The sequence below is a fragment of the Diadema setosum genome, chromosome 8, assembly GCF_964275005.1.
Source record: "Diadema setosum chromosome 8, eeDiaSeto1, whole genome shotgun sequence".
NCBI lineage: Eukaryota > Metazoa > Echinodermata > Echinoidea > Diadematoida > Diadematidae > Diadema > Diadema setosum.
Genome location: NC_092692.1, coordinates 25,298,297 through 25,316,346, shown reverse-complemented (window position 1 = coordinate 25,316,346; position 18,050 = coordinate 25,298,297). Strand labels below are relative to the sequence as shown.

General features: G+C 38.9%; 1 protein-coding gene across 1 annotated transcript; it reads right to left on the bottom strand.

Moving 5' to 3' along the window:
- Positions 1 to 1,114: 1,114 nt before the first annotated feature.
- LOC140231896 (cytochrome b-245 chaperone 1 homolog) lies at positions 1,115 to 13,340 on the bottom strand. Its single transcript, XM_072312049.1, has 6 exons — positions 13,053 to 13,340; positions 8,820 to 8,935; positions 4,496 to 4,611; positions 3,329 to 3,419; positions 2,607 to 2,751; positions 1,115 to 2,190 (listed from the first exon to the last, which is right to left on the bottom strand). The coding sequence occupies exons 2-6, from the start codon at positions 8,905 to 8,907 to the stop codon at positions 2,025 to 2,027; spliced, it is 606 nt and encodes a 201-aa protein (XP_072168150.1). The 5' UTR covers positions 8,908 to 8,935; positions 13,053 to 13,340; the 3' UTR covers positions 1,115 to 2,024.
- Positions 13,341 to 18,050: the final 4,710 nt, after the last annotated feature.

Genomic DNA, 18,050 nt, shown 5'->3' with positions numbered 1-18,050 from the left:
CACCCAATACACACCAGTGTATGAATGTATTTCAATGTGATTCGTGATCTGTCTTCAAAGGTTAGTTAATCTACAAGGATTGCATGAGATTTGTGCATTCTTTGTCACAGAACTTTTTGCTTGCAAAACTACAGTAGATGTATATAAAAATTGACAGAAACAGGTGGGAAGAAGGCCCTTTCCATCATTAATTTCACACAAACTTGGAACTCAAAATTCTGTAACAAAATATACACACAAAAGTCAGTAAAAAGAGATGACAGTCCTCTTCACACAAGCTACATAGGCACATATTACACCATTACACCATTGGAAAAAAAAAAAAAAATGGGCTTAGTCTTCCCCAAAAAACTGAGTGGATGTCATTGCTTTGTGCAGTGTGCAAATGCCCAATGGAAATGGGCACGAAGCCTGCTGTAGAATTTCTGAAATGTGTCAACCATGTCATGACAATGCTTCGTAAAATCTGTGGATACTGCACAAGGAATCACTGTGAGCTCACCTCCTGCATAATCAATATTTAAAAAACCTAGTACCTAATGATAGGCCCTACAGTCAATTCTGTCTGTATCATTAAAGGACAAGTTCACCTTCATAAACATAAGGATTGAGAGAATGCAGCAATATAAGTAGAACACATCAGTGAAACTTTGAGGAAATTGGACAATGGATGCAAAAGTTATGAATTTTTAAAATTTTTGTGTTGGAACTGCTGGATGAGGAGACTACTACAGCTTGTGAGTCATATGCGTATTGTACAACAGTATAAAGAAAATGTAAAGAAAATTCAACATATTTTCACTTTTTTCGCATAATAAAAGACCACTTGACTTGCCTCTTTCTAAAGGCAGGGGGAATAATATTACCCATAACATATGTCGGTAACGAGTCAAGGGAATGTGTACTTTTTTTCAAAAGATGAAATTTTGTGAAATTCTCTTTATATTTTCCTTATATTGTTGTACGCATGTGACATCTAAGTTATTCATACACTGCAGTAGTCTCCTCATCCAGCAGTTACTGCACAAAAACTTCAAAAATTCATAACTTTTGAAGGGATTGTCCAATTTTCCTCAAACTTTCAATCATGTGTTCTACTAATATTGCTACATTCTCTCAATCCTTATGTCTATGAAGGTGAACTTGTCCTTTAAACACCTGTGTGGCGTGTACAGATGCAATGTACATCTAGCACCACTATCTTATGCATTTTTGTATCGTACTATCAAAGTATGGACAACATGAATAAACACAATCTTTCATTTCAGTACTGTACATGTAAATGCTCAATGCTGTAATCTTAGAAAATGATATCTAAACTCAATGGCCTGAATTCACGAAGGCAGTTTAAATTTAGACCATGGTTTATGTAAATTTCTTCTGCATAAATGCGCGTGATAGATTGGGTACACTGACAGATGTCCAACAACAATGGCACATTGATGCAGGCAAGTCAGAGGTATGCCTATTTCATGCTCATTGTAGACCATGGTTTAAATTTGAACCACGGGCTAAACCCTAAAGCAGCACCTTCGTGAATTGGGCCATTAAGTGTTAACTTCGTACATACACGTAAGTACAGTGCCTTAGACATGATGGTTAAAAAAACAAAAACAAAGGTGCCAAGGTGTAGGTGTTCGACACTGACATGGCTCATATCAATAACCTTTACTTACCTGCTTTCTCTTTGCCAAAATGAATCTTAAAGTCTAGTTGCATAGTTTAATGATCTTCTGCCATACTTCTCTTGCAGCCTCTTGAGGATGTGCATACCTATCGCTTTCCACATGAAGAAATCTACGACTTACCCCTAATTTTCTGTCATACTGGTTGTTCTCAGGCAAGTGCAAGGAGACTTACAACTTCCAAAAGATTTGACTGAACAATGCTACACTATGTTTTCTCCAACATAAGTACACATGTAATGAGGAAAGAACTTTACTATAATAATGGTGTTGGCATCACCACTTCTGTATGCTGATAGACGTTTGGAGAGACAGGTACATCATTCCTTTTGGCAGCTGCTACCTTGTTTTCTCCTTTTCTCCACCTTCATCATCAGAGGAAGAGGATGACGAAGAAGAGGATGTTGGCGGCTGCTCATTTCCACCTCTGAATTCCATGTGGGTGAAAACTTTCTGGTCCAGATCTAGAAAGTGGTGGATAACATCAGCTATTTTCTGATGATCCCTATAGCAAATTGAATGAAGCATGAAAAATAAAGTAGAATGCACTCATATACACTCTTCAAAATGTGCACTGACTGCTGGAAAATTAAATAAGTCTGCATACAAACTTCATTGTATGGATATATTTTATGAGATACATTCCATAGTTGAAAGTTAAACTTCATTATATACTGTAATACTCGTTCTCTCCTGAAAATCAACGAATCTGAATTTGAATTAAACTGAAAGAAAAAAAAATGTTCGCACAAATGTGTAATTCTACATAAACAATTCAAAGTGACAAAGTAGAGGAGGGTACTCATGGAAGAGACTGAGAGAGGTGAAATAATATGCAAAAAGAGTGGACAAAAAGGAAAAGAGTTATAAAGTGGGAAAGAAATAGGAAAAACAACGTTAGAGAGAGAGAGCACAACTTACGAGCCATCTCCCAAGGTGCACTTTTCAGTTAGGGGCATAGAATAGCCAAGACTGAAATGAAGCATCACCACATGGCCTCTTCCAAAGAAGCGGATGTCCTCCGTCTCCACATCAGCTTTAATGACACTTTTTGTATCAATAACAACTGGAGAATAAATAGAAAACCTCATCTGTTATCATATCCCACATAACAATGTTTGACCAATGGGATTGCTTGAATTTGGACCATGTGACCGAGAGATGTTTTTCTCCTAACAGCCATGCCGTGGTACTATCACATATGTGATATACTTTTTCTTTAGCACTTTTTACCATACCCACAACTGCAATCAATAAAGGTATCGCTTGCATCTATAGGCCACAGTGACCCTTGAGCCCTTCTATCATCCCTCGCCTCCAGCTTGGCCTGATAGACACCTCACATATCATCTCAGCAATGTTAGATTGTGCCTTCACCCTCACAGTCAATTATTTGCTTACTATCATACCTTGAAATCACTCTACTTTTTGTGTATTCTAACCAGTTAAGCAAGATAACACATGGAACACTAACTTACTGCCATGTATTGAAGAGCAGGTGAAATCGTGACAAAGTGCTGTAAGTGCTAAACAGTACGTACAAAATGATATAATTGCAATTTACAGCTTCAATGAAGGTGAGACTTTCACCACATACACACTGTCAACAGCACACTCAGAAATCCATTTTGCATTACACTTACCTTCTCTTTGACTCTCCCTTGGTCTGAGTAACTTTTCTATCAGGCTGAACCTTTTGAGATGAATTTCCCCTTCCTTTTTAATGAAGCACTCCTGGATAAATGTAATCAAAAATATAAGAGCAATCAGTGTACAAATGCAGGTATAAAAGAACTAAGTAAATACAGGTATATAATTACCACTAGTCACATAGTTTCAGATGTTCTTCCTTTTCTTTTTCTTCGATGGAAATGGTTTTCAAGGAATATCCTCGAGTGATCTGCTGTAAAACCAGAAATTTTTGTGTGCATGATACTTTTGCGAAGTTCGTGAGGAGCCATGATTCGTGAAAGTAATATGCATGTGAAATGTTTCACCTACACAATCAGCATCAAGTGCTAGTGGCAGTTCCCAAAAGTTCCAAACTGTGAATGTTTCTGGTTTTACAGTATATAAAATTTTGAGTGCAGAAGAAATATTAAAGGGACTGTAAAGTACTGGTTGAGGTGGGGATTCATGTTTTGAACATTCCTAAGTGAGATAATGAAAAGCCTCTTAAGAAATATGAAGGAGCATGTAATTTTAAAAAGGATTCAATGTTTATTTGATGAAAATTGCTTTTCAAATTGCCGAGATATCCAAAAAAGTGCTAATAATAAAAGGCGACATGCCACAACTTTATTAGGATCTCTTTGTTTCACCTTGTTTTTGGATATCTCAGCCATTTCAAAACCCATTTTCATCGAATAAACTTGATACCCCTTAGAACTGCATGCTATTTGACATCTCACAGAGTGGTTTCTGAATATCTCGCAAAACGTTAAAAGCTAAATCCTCACCTCGACCAGAACTGTACACACCCTTTAATGGATGATACCCTACTTCTTTGAAGTACGTGTATACTACTCCATAACTCAATTCAATGTATAGGCAGACTGAAAAATAGTATAAATGGGAATGTAAAGGACTGATATATGAAAATAATATAATGTCAAGGTTATCTTCAAAAATCTGGCAAAGGGTTGCAGAAAACTAATGAGGCACCACACACTTGATAAGGTGGGGACTGGGTACACTTTGTAAGTAGTTGTGCAAAACAAACCCCTAAAAAGTAGTTTAACCACACATTTCACTGATGCGTAAGGTCACAAAAAATACCTTTTTCAGCCATAATCGCCATGCGTTCTTACCTCCCAGTCATCCAAAGCACAAGTAGCGACAAATATACAGCAGCAGAGGCAAAATGTCTTCCACAGCCAGTCATCTGTTGAAAAAAGGACCATTCCTACCCCAACAGCCAGAATACCTGTAGGAGGTGAGGAATTCATGCCAATGCAGTCAGAATTGTATCACAATAGAATGAGGAATATGAGAAAGATACACCAGTAGAAGTATTGGCATTATTTTTCAGAGGCAATGACTAGAATACAGTGAAACCCCGTTATAACGAGTTCGGTTATAACGAGGAACCGCTTATAACGAGATGATCGCGTCGGTCCCGTTTTCCTTTGCGTGTAAACCTATGGCAGAACGAATCGGTTATAACGAGTTCGGTTATAACGAGATTCCGGTTATAACGAGGACAATTTCGGTGCATCATGACAAAGAAAAACATAAGCAATTTGATCGGATATAACGAGATTCCATTTCTTGACTAAATTGCCTCTTTCAAACACGCGACAAACGAAACATTGAAAACTGAATTTACGCAATCCACGTCTTTTTCCCGTTTTACAGAGAACCGTTCCTTCCATGTTTTCTTCTAAATCACGCGATAAGGCACAGGAATGCCTTCCGATGTTCCAACTAAATTATTAATATCATCATTCGCTTTTCTTTTTCGCGAGATACGCGTGCGTGATATTAGTTCAGATCAAAGCGCAACGAGAAAAAAAAAGAAAAAAAGATAACGCATCCAAAAACTTTCCATGTAGCGACGCTTGTGGCCAAAAGTGGACAATTGGAATGCGTGTGCAACTCATCTTTATATCCTTTCCATTTGTAGTTCCGACTTCCAATTCTTTTGCTAGTTAGCAAATATGAGTGTGGATGATTAAAGCCGAAATAATTAATGAAATCATCGCGATCCCGCCGGCTGACAGTAGCGTAAAAATAGTTGAATAACGCATGATGTTAACGTAATTAATCGGTGTTCAGAAAAAGAAACAAACTCATTTATTACTTTGAGTAGATCTGGATTTGTTCATAATTTAACAAATGATAATTTAAATATGAGTGTGTGTGATTAAAGCCAAAATCATTCATGAAATCATCGTAATCTCGCCAGTTGACAGTAGCGTAAAAATACTTGCATAATGCATGTTAAGCTATACTTAATCGGTGTTCAGAAAAAGAAACAAACGTATCTATTGTAGTTTGAATATATCTGGATTTGTTCATTATCATTTGACAAAATGATAATTTAAATATGAGTGTGTATGATTAAAGCCGAAATAAGTAATGAAATCATCGCGATCTCGCCGGGTGACAGTAGCGTAAAAATAGATGAATAACGCATGTTAACCTGCTTAATCGGTGTTCGGAAAAAGAAACAAACGCATTTAACAGTTCAAGAACGGATGTACAAAACGCGAAGAGATTTTCGGAAGAAAATAAAGAACGCATTTTAATCCCTTCGGGCACAACGATAATACATTGTATAAAAAACGATAATACATTGTATAAAATTGCAGCCGAAATGATTCATGAAATTATCGAATTCCCGCTGGGCACCAACAGCGTAAAAATACCTTGCAAGTTAACGGTAAACAACGCATGTTACTCTGAAATCATCGCGATCTCGCCAGGTGACAGTAACGTAAAAATAGTTGAATGACGCATGTTAACCTAAATCAGAAAAGGAAACAAATACATTTATTAGTTTGAATAAATCTAGGTTTGTTCATTATCACAATTTTAACACTGCATTTCACAATGAAGACTTTTCTTGCTTTCAGAATGGTTTACCAGGTACGGATTTGCGTAAAAAGGATCACAACCTTCCACATTCAATCCTGTCGCATATTTTTCAAGAACGGATGTACAAAACGCGAAGAGATTTTCGGAAGAAAATAAAAGAACGCATTTTTAATCCCTTCGGGCGCAACGATCACACATTGTACAAGATTACAGCCGAAATGATTCATGAAATCATCGCATTCCCGCTGTGCACCAACAGCGTAAAAATATCTCGCAAGTTACGGTAAAGAACGCCTGTATGTTACTCTATTTGCGCTGGTGCTAATAGAAAAACTTAACAAACAAGAATTATTAAACAATATAGAAATAACTCATTTCAAACCCTACTTTTTCGTCTAATTCACAAATAATTTCCCTTTATTCTCTCAATAATAACGATCCATAATAGTGTAATAACAACGCAAAGGACGTTCTTAAGTTTCATAGATGGGTATATGATGTCGTGCTTATGTTTTTCGTTGTTTTTGATGCGTACGGTTATAACGAGGTACCGGTTATAACGAGGAAATATCGCCGGTCCCACGGACCTCGTTATAACGGGGTTTCACTGTAATTGGCAGGTCCATTGATACTTTCATTATCTTATGTTTCTGTATGATCAAGTGACAGGTGATAATAATTCTTTACAACTGTATAAATAATGGGATAATTCATCTATATCTATATCTATCATCAAGCATGAATATAGTGTAATACTTTGTGTATTACTGAAAAGTTTTCATCAAGTCCTACTTGACCTTTTTTCCCTCTCATGAGACCAACAGTTAATGCATCAAGACAAGGGCTGCAATGAGCCTGCTGCATTATAAATAATAGCTTCCTGACATTTTGGCAATGAACTATTGTAATATACTGACTTGCAATATCATGATATGAGTAATTATAATAGATGCTAACAAACTGGGATCATGAACACCATGACACAGACATGGGATTTCAGTACAGGTGTACAAAAAAAAAAGAAGAAAAGGATAGACTATTATGGTGACACCTGTCTAATGTGATGAAAACTTATGTTTCATTTTGTTTCCTTTACTTGTTCTCGCAAGTTTAAAAGAATTTCATTTTCAATTAATGTAATTCACAAATATATTTTGAAAATTCATACTTGGTTATTTTCAGTTTTATCTGGTTTCTACATGGCGATATGATTTGCTTTCATAACACTTACAGCTGTACAATGTACATTAATGTGCCATTTCTTTCGTCATTTTTGGAGGAACAAGTACTCACTGCTATTCTTTATGTATTGTTACAAGGTACTGAATGGGTTTACGTCCATCTGAATATCCCCCCCCCCCCCCCCTTATCAAGGCTGATGACAATCTAAAGTTTAGGCTGAGGAAACACTCATTTTAATTTCTACCAAAAAAAAAAAAAAAAAAAAAAAGGGCTGTGGAAAGACTCAAGTCTTGTTTTCTACCTACAGAGGCTGTGGAAATTTCATATCTTGACTTCCTTACCCCGAGGCTAAGAAAAGACAAAGCGTATTTAACTTAATTCTCTAGTAGCAAATTACAGGGTGATATACCATAGCATAAGTCATTCATCATGCTATTGTTTCCACTACAGAATCTATAAGTGACCATGCATCACAAAACGAACAAATGGTCGCACCCATTCATTTTACGTGAGGACTCAAAAAAGGTAAAACAGGTCAACTAAGTCAACCTTGCATATTTCATATTTTCTGAAAGACCTATTCTTCTTCTACATTATCCCTAAGTTTGGGATCATAAAATGAATGGGAAAGTGTATTTTTAGCAGTTTTTCTATAACCCATTTTTCAGAGTAGTGAGATCAGGTACGTCTTAGAGGCCCCTTTTCATTTCTTGGAAATCCTTTGCACACTCTTCATTTTCAATCCTAATAACTTTTGAAAGGGTGACGCTGCTGCTTTGAAAGTTGGCATTAATCATGATCAGAATGTGTTGATAAAGTATGCTCAATTTCAGCTTAATCTGATAATCCCTTCATTGTTGTTGCTGCCGTGGTTTACATCCCGTTTTTTGTCCCATTCATTGCACAGCTAACATGGTTTGGGAAAGATTAAATGCCAGAATAGACCCTGTACTTCAGAGCCTCTTTTCTCAGTTCACACTTTTCCAGAGTGTGTGCTTTCTTTCCAATATTTAGATAGGTTGGGAGAGTCAATTTGAATTGAGTTATACATCATTTTAAAGCTTAGAGTCTGCTCTTTCAGAATCTGCTTTAAACTAAAAATCTATATCTGGCGACTTTTTGTTGGTTTTGTGATGCAGGGTCACACATACTGGTAGTATATAGGATGATTATCCATAAAGTCTTCATGGTAGTGATTAATATCTGTGTGGACTGATCAAACAAGCTCTGTGGTTAATTCTAACTCAGTTAAAAATTTAAAGATATCCTTTATAGGCCATTACACAGCAGCATCTGAAGCTGAGTAGGACCACATTCCTCCTCAAAACAAGCACGCATGTCAAGTTCACATCTTCATGATAGGTGTGCGTAGCCCTTTGAAGGTAAATAGAGAAGCAGAAGAAGAGTTCATACCTATGGAAGTAGTCCAGGCACGTAATCCAGGTACCCTGGACAGATGTAGCATTTTGTCATCCTGAGAAACCACAGACATGTACGGCATCTTGACTGAAGTTTTAGGCGATGTACACCTAACAATAAGAACATACAATGGGGAGTATTACTCAACAATGCTCAGCATTCTGCCATACCAACTCTACACTACCCTACACTTGTTAGCTAATGCATGCGACTGAGCCCGAGCGAGCAAAGCGAGTGGGGGGTGAGGGTGTGGGAGATTTTTCCATTTTTAGGGTTGCCAGCTTGCGATTTTGAGCATACTTGCATGCTCTATTTTTTCTCCTTTTTTTGCCCAAATATTTTTTTTTTTTTTTTTTTGGGGGGGGGGGGAGGGGGGTGGGGGTGGGGGGGTGGGGGGATGGTGCAGCCCCACCCGCAATCCCCCCTCGCACCCCAAGCGCGCTGGAACCCTTCTGGTTTGGGGGGGGGGGGGCAAAATCTCAAAATCTCGACGGGGGCACATTCATGTGATGGTGTGAGATCCTCGGCGAGGGTGTGGGAGGGGGATACCCCCCTCCCACGGTAGGGACTTTTTGTAAAAAATGGAGTACAAATGTTGCGTTTATAGAGCATTTAAAAGCAGATTTCTAGGAAATTAAAAAGTGGATAGAATCATTTGCGAAGGACTATGATTATAAGGGGGTAAAACATTATTTCATGTGACGGTGTGAGATCCTCGGTGAGAGCGAAGCGACCGAGCGGGGGAGGGTGTGGGAGGGGGATACCCCTTTCAACGCATAGGGACTTTTTGTAAAAACAGGGTATGAAAGTCGCGTTTATAGAGCATTTAAATCAAATTCCTAGGGAATTAAACACAGTCAAAAAAATCACTGCGAAGGACTATAATCATAACTTACGCAAACTATTCATTTTATTATAAGTACGGACAGAGCGAGAGAGCCAAGTGCTCTCACTTTGCCACTCGTCTGAAATGTATTCATTGAAAGCTAAGACGAAATCACATTGTTCTAGCAATAGAAATTATTCTTGTATTACAAGAAAGAATAGAAGAAAAGGAAAAATGTAGGATTTACAAATTAAAGGTATGTTCCATAGGGCACACTCGAGGGCACGAGGCTACCATCTATACACTAATTAAATTTACTCATAAATATATATTAGTGTATGATAATGCATATTGCTAGTGTATTATAATTTTGCATTTTCAGTTTTTAAATTGACAACTTTTACACAAGAAAAGTGCCTTTATTGTTCATTTTGATAAAATAATCGATTAATTATTTGTTGTTTGTTTGTGTGTTCTTTCTTTTTTTACTTTGCAGCCCAAGAGGGGGGTTTAAACCCCCTAAATCCCCCCCCCCCCCCCCCCCGTAGATATGCCACCGAGTACCAGGTAAGGTAAAATTTGTGTGTGTGTGTGTGTGTGGGGGGGGGGGGGGGGTTACATAAGGAACTTTTTCCCAATGCTCACTTTTCAGAACACGTCAGCAGGTTAGAGTCACAGAAAATACCAGTGCTAGCTTCTGGTATTTTCTGTGGACTACACTGGTATTACTAGTACAAATACAATGTTTATACAGGTAAGCTTGGAAGACCCTTGTTTTGCTGCACTGCCACTGAAGCACCCTAATGAATTCTGAACTGTCCAATGGTTACACCCTGACTCACAGCCACAGGTTATAAAGCTTTATAGCATCTCCTGCCTCTAACGCTCTTGCTCGCCTTTCTCTGTGCAGGTGAAACTAAAAGTTTTAATTGGCGCCTCACACTGACCAGTTTGTAAATTTATAATCTGGAGTCCAATGGCAATGCTGCATACTGGCACTGGTCCGACGGTCCCTGACCAGTAAAAAACGGTCCCTGACCAGTAAAAATCATTGTCAGACCAGTAACTTTTCAGGAATGGACCAGCAAAAATAGAAAAACTGGGTGCCTACTGGTCCCACAAAAAGGTCAGACGAGTAGAAATAAGTTGGTTAATTAGTGTGCAGCCCTGCCAATAGAGAAATAATTTTAGATTCCATTTCTAAAGAAGGCCTAGACGTCTACAGTACTAGACTAAGCGCTACTACATGGTCGGTGGAACCATGGGGGCCATGGGGACCCAGGCCCCCACACTTTTTGTGCACCATACAAAGGAATACATAAGTTGTCATCGCTTTGGGCCCCCCACTATTTTTAACCCGGAAGTACGTAAGTGGGACTATTAAAAAAGAAATAGATAGAGATCTTGAAGTGTGAGCGCGGTGAGGTTATGTTTTTCCACTGAAGACCTTCTTTTTTTTTTTTTTTTTTTTTTTTTTTTTGCTTGTTAGCTCATGAAACCCAGAAGTGGCCCTCCCCCCCCCCCCACACACACACACACTTTTGAAAATGCTCCGCCAGCCCCGTACTACTACTAGTATGGTAGGTGCCCAACACATTGACACTGTACATTCATTATTTGAAGGTTCAATATATTTATACCATAACGTGTAAAAAGTTTGTAAAGAACGATAATGGACACGTTTAACCCCTTGTACACAGTTATACATTTAACAAGTTGGGGCTGCTCAGTTACGCACACATGAGACTACGCACAGTGTTTTTTACTCTTCACTGGGGATTTATCCAAATATTACTGGAAAGACTGATAACAGACCATTATTAATAGCAACAGCAAAACAATGATACACAGATTATAAATGGATGTAGGAAAAGTATTACCTAGGTACGTGCACTTCACAGTACACATGCATTGGCAATATAGCCTTAGAGGGAAGGGCCTTTAGGGGTGTCAATTGAATTGCAAAGCACAGTGCAACTGAGAGCATCGAAATAACTTGACCGAAAGATCGGTCTGTATCTGGTCGTCGGGGAAATGTTCCGCGGAGACTGCATCTGGCTTCATGGATCCCCTCCACGGAGGAGAGCGATAACGTCAAAAAATGAAAGACTCCTCCGGACAGACGGATCTTTCTGTCTACGAAATAACATGCTGCACGTTCGAAGCAGTTATCTTACCATAATAAGTATGGTAGGGGTCCAACCCACCGACCGGGTCCATAACGACCGACCGCGCATTATAATGGCATTGCGCGTACAGAAAGAAAATGTACGCATGGGACTACGCGCAACGGTGTTCGATTCTTCACTGGGCTACGCTACCGAGTAAAATGTGGCGAAAACAACTAAGTATTCCCGTATTCCCTCTAAATTACCGAAATTTAGCAAAATCGAATAAGGTTTATCGTGTAACTACATATAACTAGGCCTACCTTTGCTGACTCGTTGTTAGATGTAGAGTATCCTTCCGTAATAAATTTGACGATTTTGACCGCAAAACTGTCACCGCCGCTTGTACGATCGTGCACACACGTCGCGTTACACATGACATAAACATTTTGTCGCCCGCCGACCGTACGAGTTGATGCAGAAACGAGAAATGAATGTGAAAAAACAAACCGACTCATCTAATTTATTTCAATTACGATGAAAAGTTTCCTAATGAAAATCAAGTCAAATTCATCAAACAGTCCTTCAAAAGTAATATCGAAGGATTCAAAATATATTCAAATATTATTGGGGAAAAAAATTACGACTAGAAAAAAACAGCAGCTTGTCGGAAAAACGCGTTTAAGTACGCTTTATACGTATTGTCAATAGAGGGCGGGGTGGTCGGTCGATATGAGCCCGGCAACTGAGTGCGGAAAAAATGACACCCCACGCGTTCGAAGCCGCCATCTAGAGCGTGTACCTCAGATCGCATTTTCAGAGCGCGCTTGTGAATCCGGAGTATTTTCTCCACACGTGAGTAAAATTTCAGGCAAATTGTGAGATTTTTCACGTTTCTATTGATAGAAAAACGTTAGGTGTCCGATATTATGAACACCCAACCATACAGCGTATACCTCAAATCTCATTTTTTATGTGTGCTTGTGAATTCAGAGTATTTTCTTTATGTGTGAGTAAAATTTCAGGCAAATTGTGAGATACTGTAAGTTTCTATTGATAGAAAAACAAAGGGTGTCGAAGTAGAAACCCAACCATGATATAAATTTAGTACCCATACTGCTACAAAAAGTTTACCAGGTTACCGGTACACACTGGCTTATCTTTTGTCTTTTTAAAAGACCTAAATCTACACGCAGTTCAATATATAGATTTGTCAAGAGTGAATATATATTACTAATAGATAATACTGCCGATAATACTAGACACGCCAGATAGAGTCTAGTACTCTCTCACTTCTTTCCTGTTGCTTTGTATTGTATGGCCCTGCCTGCCACTGCTGGAACTTGCAGCTCCTCAGTCTCACTCGCAGAAGAGATGTGGTGACACGGACTTCACTTCCTCGAAACGAAGAAAGATCAGACAAAAGTAACGTTACAAAGGCAGAAGACCAGCATTTCCTGCTGCTCAGAGCAGACCTCAAACTCAAATAAAAAGAGACTGTTGTCTGTTTGGTTCTTCACTGTATGATTTATACAACAGAGATGAAGCCATACCACTATTTCCTGGTTGGTCAATGTTGGTAGACTCAACAGTCGGGAATCTGTAGCTATGTGGTGGGGGTATGAAACAAGAGATACACAAACCTCGATCACCAGCTGGCGAGTCAGTTGGAAATTAGACCCCATTTCTCAAATAGGTGACCGTGTAGGACATTGCCAATTTGAAGAAGACACAGCAATCATAACCATTCGTGCCATTACTACGAATATTTTGAATTCCATTGTAGCTCTGCCAGCACAGACTTGGGTCATAAAACAGGTCTAATCCTATACGAAATCTTGAAATTTCCGCATTTTTTTGAGGTGTCAAACTCAATTATGCCCCAGTCTCACGTTCTAATGCATCTGACTGATCATTATTCAGCCAATATACATCAGTATCCAAAATATATAAACAGCAAAAGAAGGAGAAAAATATTTCCTACAGAACGATACAAAAATGGCAAAAATCCGATGAGAAATGAGGAAGATATGACATTTTGAAACTTCACAATTATTTCGGCAATATAGACCAGTCCTTATGATGTAATCAGTAGGACTGGTTGATGATGTCACTACGTGCCCAAAGAGTATAACAGAAGCCAGCGCTTCTACACTCTTTGGTCAAGCCCTCACATTTTTTCATATGTTAGGCCTACATATGAAATTTTGAAAAATCTTATTTTTTTTAAACTAATAGGCCTACAAATAAAAACATGTTCCAGTACCACGATATATCAGAGTTAACATATGTTCCTTTTATTTTGGGTGGTTATACAGCTGAAATATAAGATTTTTGTAATTTCTTTACATGAAATGAATAGGAAATTGTGAGAGCATGACATCGTCAACTTGCTGATTTGAGTATTCATACTGACTGGTCAAGAAATGTTTTCCGAAACTTAATTTCAAAATATTATGACCACTTTCTTATTTCTTATCCGTTTGTCATTTATGTATGAACTGTCTCTGGGGATGATTCTTCTCTCTCTTTTGAAGTTTATTTATTTTTGGGGCTGATTTCCTCTTTAATTTGCGTATTTTTTTCTGCACAAAATAATGATGCTATCAGTGAGCCTTTTTTTGCGAACATTTCCACATTCTCGTCACTACCTTGGAGGAGGCAACTAAAATGGCTAATAGTTATTTGAGGATAATAGTGTAAACAGACTTGTATAAATGATTACAGTTCGTTATTCCGAAGGTTCTATAGTCCGAAGATTCGTTATTCCGAAGGTTCGTTATTCCGAAGATTCGTTATTCCGAAGGTTAGTTATTCCGAAGATTCGTTATTCCGAAGGTTCGTTAATCAGAAAATGTGATAAGGTTTGTTATTCCAAAAATGAAATAAGGTTCGTTAATCCGAAAATGAAACAAAGATTCATTACGGACCCTATTTCATTTCGGATCAACGAACCTTCGGAATAACGAACCCTATTTCATTTTCGGATTCACGAACCTTCGGAATAACGACCCCCATTTCATTTTCGGATAAACGAGCCTTCAGAATAGTGAACCCTATTTCATTGTCGGATTAACGATCCTTCAGAATATAACGAACCTTTGGAATAAACTGTTCGGATTAACGAATCTTTCATTTTCGGATTAACGAACCTCTAGGAATAGGGAATTTGTGTGTTTTGGATTAAAACCTTCGGAATAACGAGCCTTTGGAATAACGAACAGCACCCGTATAAACAGATTCAAGTACATATACGGATACAAACCAGCTAACACAGACATGCGGGGCCCACGTGGGTAAAAGGTGGGCAAGCTGGGTTAGAGTTGGGCAAGGGCTACTCGAGCGTCATCCTTCAAGGGGCCCTTGTGGGCCAGCCAAGGGCAGGATGGGCAAAGTTGATATGGGTTTCACATGGGCTTGCCACTTGGGTTTCACATGGGCACAGAAAGAGCCGGCAGGGAGCATGATGGGCTTTTGTAGGGCTAGCCTTTTGTCAAGGCCCTCTCGCTGTAATGGGCGAGCGAAGCGAGCCCAGCCGAGCGCGCAACCCCACTCAGCTGGGCTCTCTTCACCATACAGCGAGAGGGCCTTGACAAAAGGCTATTGTAGGGCTAGCTTCTGTGCCTCCAGTGCCCTGGTTATGACCCACCATTTCCCTCTCCTCCCCCCCCCCCTTGTCCACCTCGGACTTGCTACCTTCCTCACTATCTTTCCAGCCTCTCATCAATTTTTCTTCACAAGAGAGCCGCCTTGTGTTTGTTAATGTGCGTCCTTGTGTGTGCATGTATGTGTGTATTACTCTGTCTTTTTTTCCTTTTTTACTACCGCTTAGGGAAATTGTATTTTTTTTTGTTGCAATTAGATTTTTTTTTTTTTTTTTTAATGAGGGGACTGCATTCTACAAGCTCTGCTTTTTAGCAGTCCCCTCCATTTCCCGCAATTTTTTCTGCCTTTAGCACACAGAACGTAACAGTTATTTGTACTCTCTTAATTTCTAGGACTTAAATTTTAAATCTTTCTTACGACTTAAAATATTTTAAGTCTTTAAGACTTATTTTAGGTGGCTTCGATTAAAAGTTGAGTGTCGAAGCTGTTCGCAATCTAAATCTAACAAGGACTTAAACTTTCAGCCAATCAGATGACTTGTAAATGACGTCATGCGCTATCTTGAACCGCCTAAAACCGGAATTGGCGCTGGCCCTCACTTTGCTTCATGCGATGCTAGCGATAGCGTAGTCATACACACACATATTGTACATTCAGTGCACAGTCGACGTCTACTACATATACCATCGACCATTTGCAAACAAACGCTATTGACTCGAACAGTTGAGTTGGTCTTGAAGGCAGAAGTCATGCAGGCCGGAGTTTTTTGAGGGCATGATCTGACGGAAGCTTGACCAAGTTGCTTAAAGGTGAGCATATTACTGTATGAATGCTTAAGAATGTGTTTGATAACTCTGGGACTCAGTAACCAAAGATAAAAGATGTTAAGATGTGCACTAACCGCCCTACATTTTTGGCGAGTTTGAGCCTTGCCGCTGTATACAGCGCTGTCCATCCCTTTGAAAGCGCCAGTGCTAACGTTAGCTGTTCATGGCTAATGTGTCTATCCAAACATTGTAGCAAGTTACATGTAGGCTAACGTTATACTAGTATTGTGGGGGCTCTATCTCGGTGAAACTGCAAGTACAAGTGTAACAGGGACTCTTATAAAGCGCCCATTCTACCTATAGACCTAAATGATTTACGATGTTGGTGTCTTGACTGAAAGGTAAAGCTATGGGCATAACGACAGGCTACTGTAGCGTAGGCCTAACTCAACTGTCGTCTAACACTGACTGAGTATTCTCAGTAACAAGTTAGTGTCAGTTCACCCCTTCCTACACTCTTGTAAGGTTTAATTTATCAATTTCTACGTAGAAAGGCACAGTTCTAGGCCTTATCATGCCCTATGCTGTGATAAAATGTAGGGCATATGCTGTTAGATGGGTTTTATTTTTAATGTTGTGTTTATAGGCCACCAATAGTACGTAGACCCTATGGGCACTAATAAAATAGAACTGCGACCAGCCCAAACACGAAGCCCCCTGAGGCTATGTGATGAGCGCCCCAGGGTTTAGGGCGCCAATGTTGCAATGCCAGTGCAGTGGCGTCAAGCTCTGAACTGTAAAAACTTCTATCGCATGGGCCATATTGGCTGACATCACCAATTTCCATTGACTCCCATATTAAAATAGGGGGTCTACAATTAATAAACAGTTTCTGTTCCATTGCATGACTAGGTCTACTGAGTCTGATGTCACAATAAACAATTACCTTTGGCGTGTGCACTCAACACTCTTACTATCAAGCGTGCATCATGTCACTCATTTTACTGGAATAATCAACTTCAATGCTACTTGCACTCGGCTGCGTACATGTGATTGTGCTACTGATTTGCATTCCATGAAAATACTTCTACTATTATTACTACCACTCAGTAGTAGGCCTGGACACCTTGGCCTTATGGTTGCCATTTCTGCACTGAATTCAAGACTCTTTCTTGAACTAGTACGTCTCTTAGTGTTATTGTTGAAGGCGTTGTATGAAACAAATAATGTATGGAATTAACTCGTGCAATGGAACAAGATTTCGCACTTGGATAAAGATATTCTACTCCAGTCTTTCTCTTTGTAGCATAATCAATGTGGTGATCTGTGTTTGAGTAGAAGGATCTAGACTTAAAAATTCTACAGATCTACACTTCTGGCCGAGATGTATGCTTTAAACATCACATACACCAGTGAGAGAATGTAGTGAAGTTTTACAATATATGAGGCCTTTTTTTTTATTTTTTACTTTTGATATTTTTTAAGATAAAGGGAACGCAAATTACCTGTTATTTGTATAATTTGTACTCCAAGAAGTACTCTGTCAGGACTATCCCTTCTTGGTGTTTAGATATGCAAGACATCCCTGGTATTTCTAAAAATTGATTTTAACGATAACATCTGAAACAAAAATCAGAGATATCGGTCTCATTTTTTCTTTCAGCATGAAATACAACCCTCGAGACCAATAAGAAATAATTAATTACATAAAAATCTAAAAAATGTGGCTATGGCGACCGTTTATACCCCCGAAGCATATTTGTTTTCTTCCTTTTTTTTTTTGTCAAGCGTTTCTGTTTTTCATTTTCCACTTCCTTATCACTGATATTTCACAGTTTTTGTGTTTATTTTCAGATCAATGCGGACTTTGCCCAGTTGTACCGTGAAAAGTGCAGGAGATGGTGAACAGATGGGGGCC

What these genes read in the sequence shown, in the direction of transcription:
- LOC140231896 (XM_072312049.1), bottom strand. Translation starts at nt 8,907, where the DNA reads ATGCCGTACATGTCTGTGGTTTCTCAGGATGACAAAATGCTACATCTG. An exon ending in TGCCTGGACTACTTCCATAG is followed by an intron (nt 4,612 to 8,819) that starts GTATGAACTCTT and finishes CACCTCCTACAG; the next exon opens with GTATTCTGGCTGTTGGGGTA. An exon ending in TGCACCTTGGGAGATGGCTC is followed by an intron (nt 2,191 to 2,606) that starts GTAAGTTGTGCT and finishes AATTTGCTATAG; the next exon opens with GGATCATCAGAAAATAGCTG.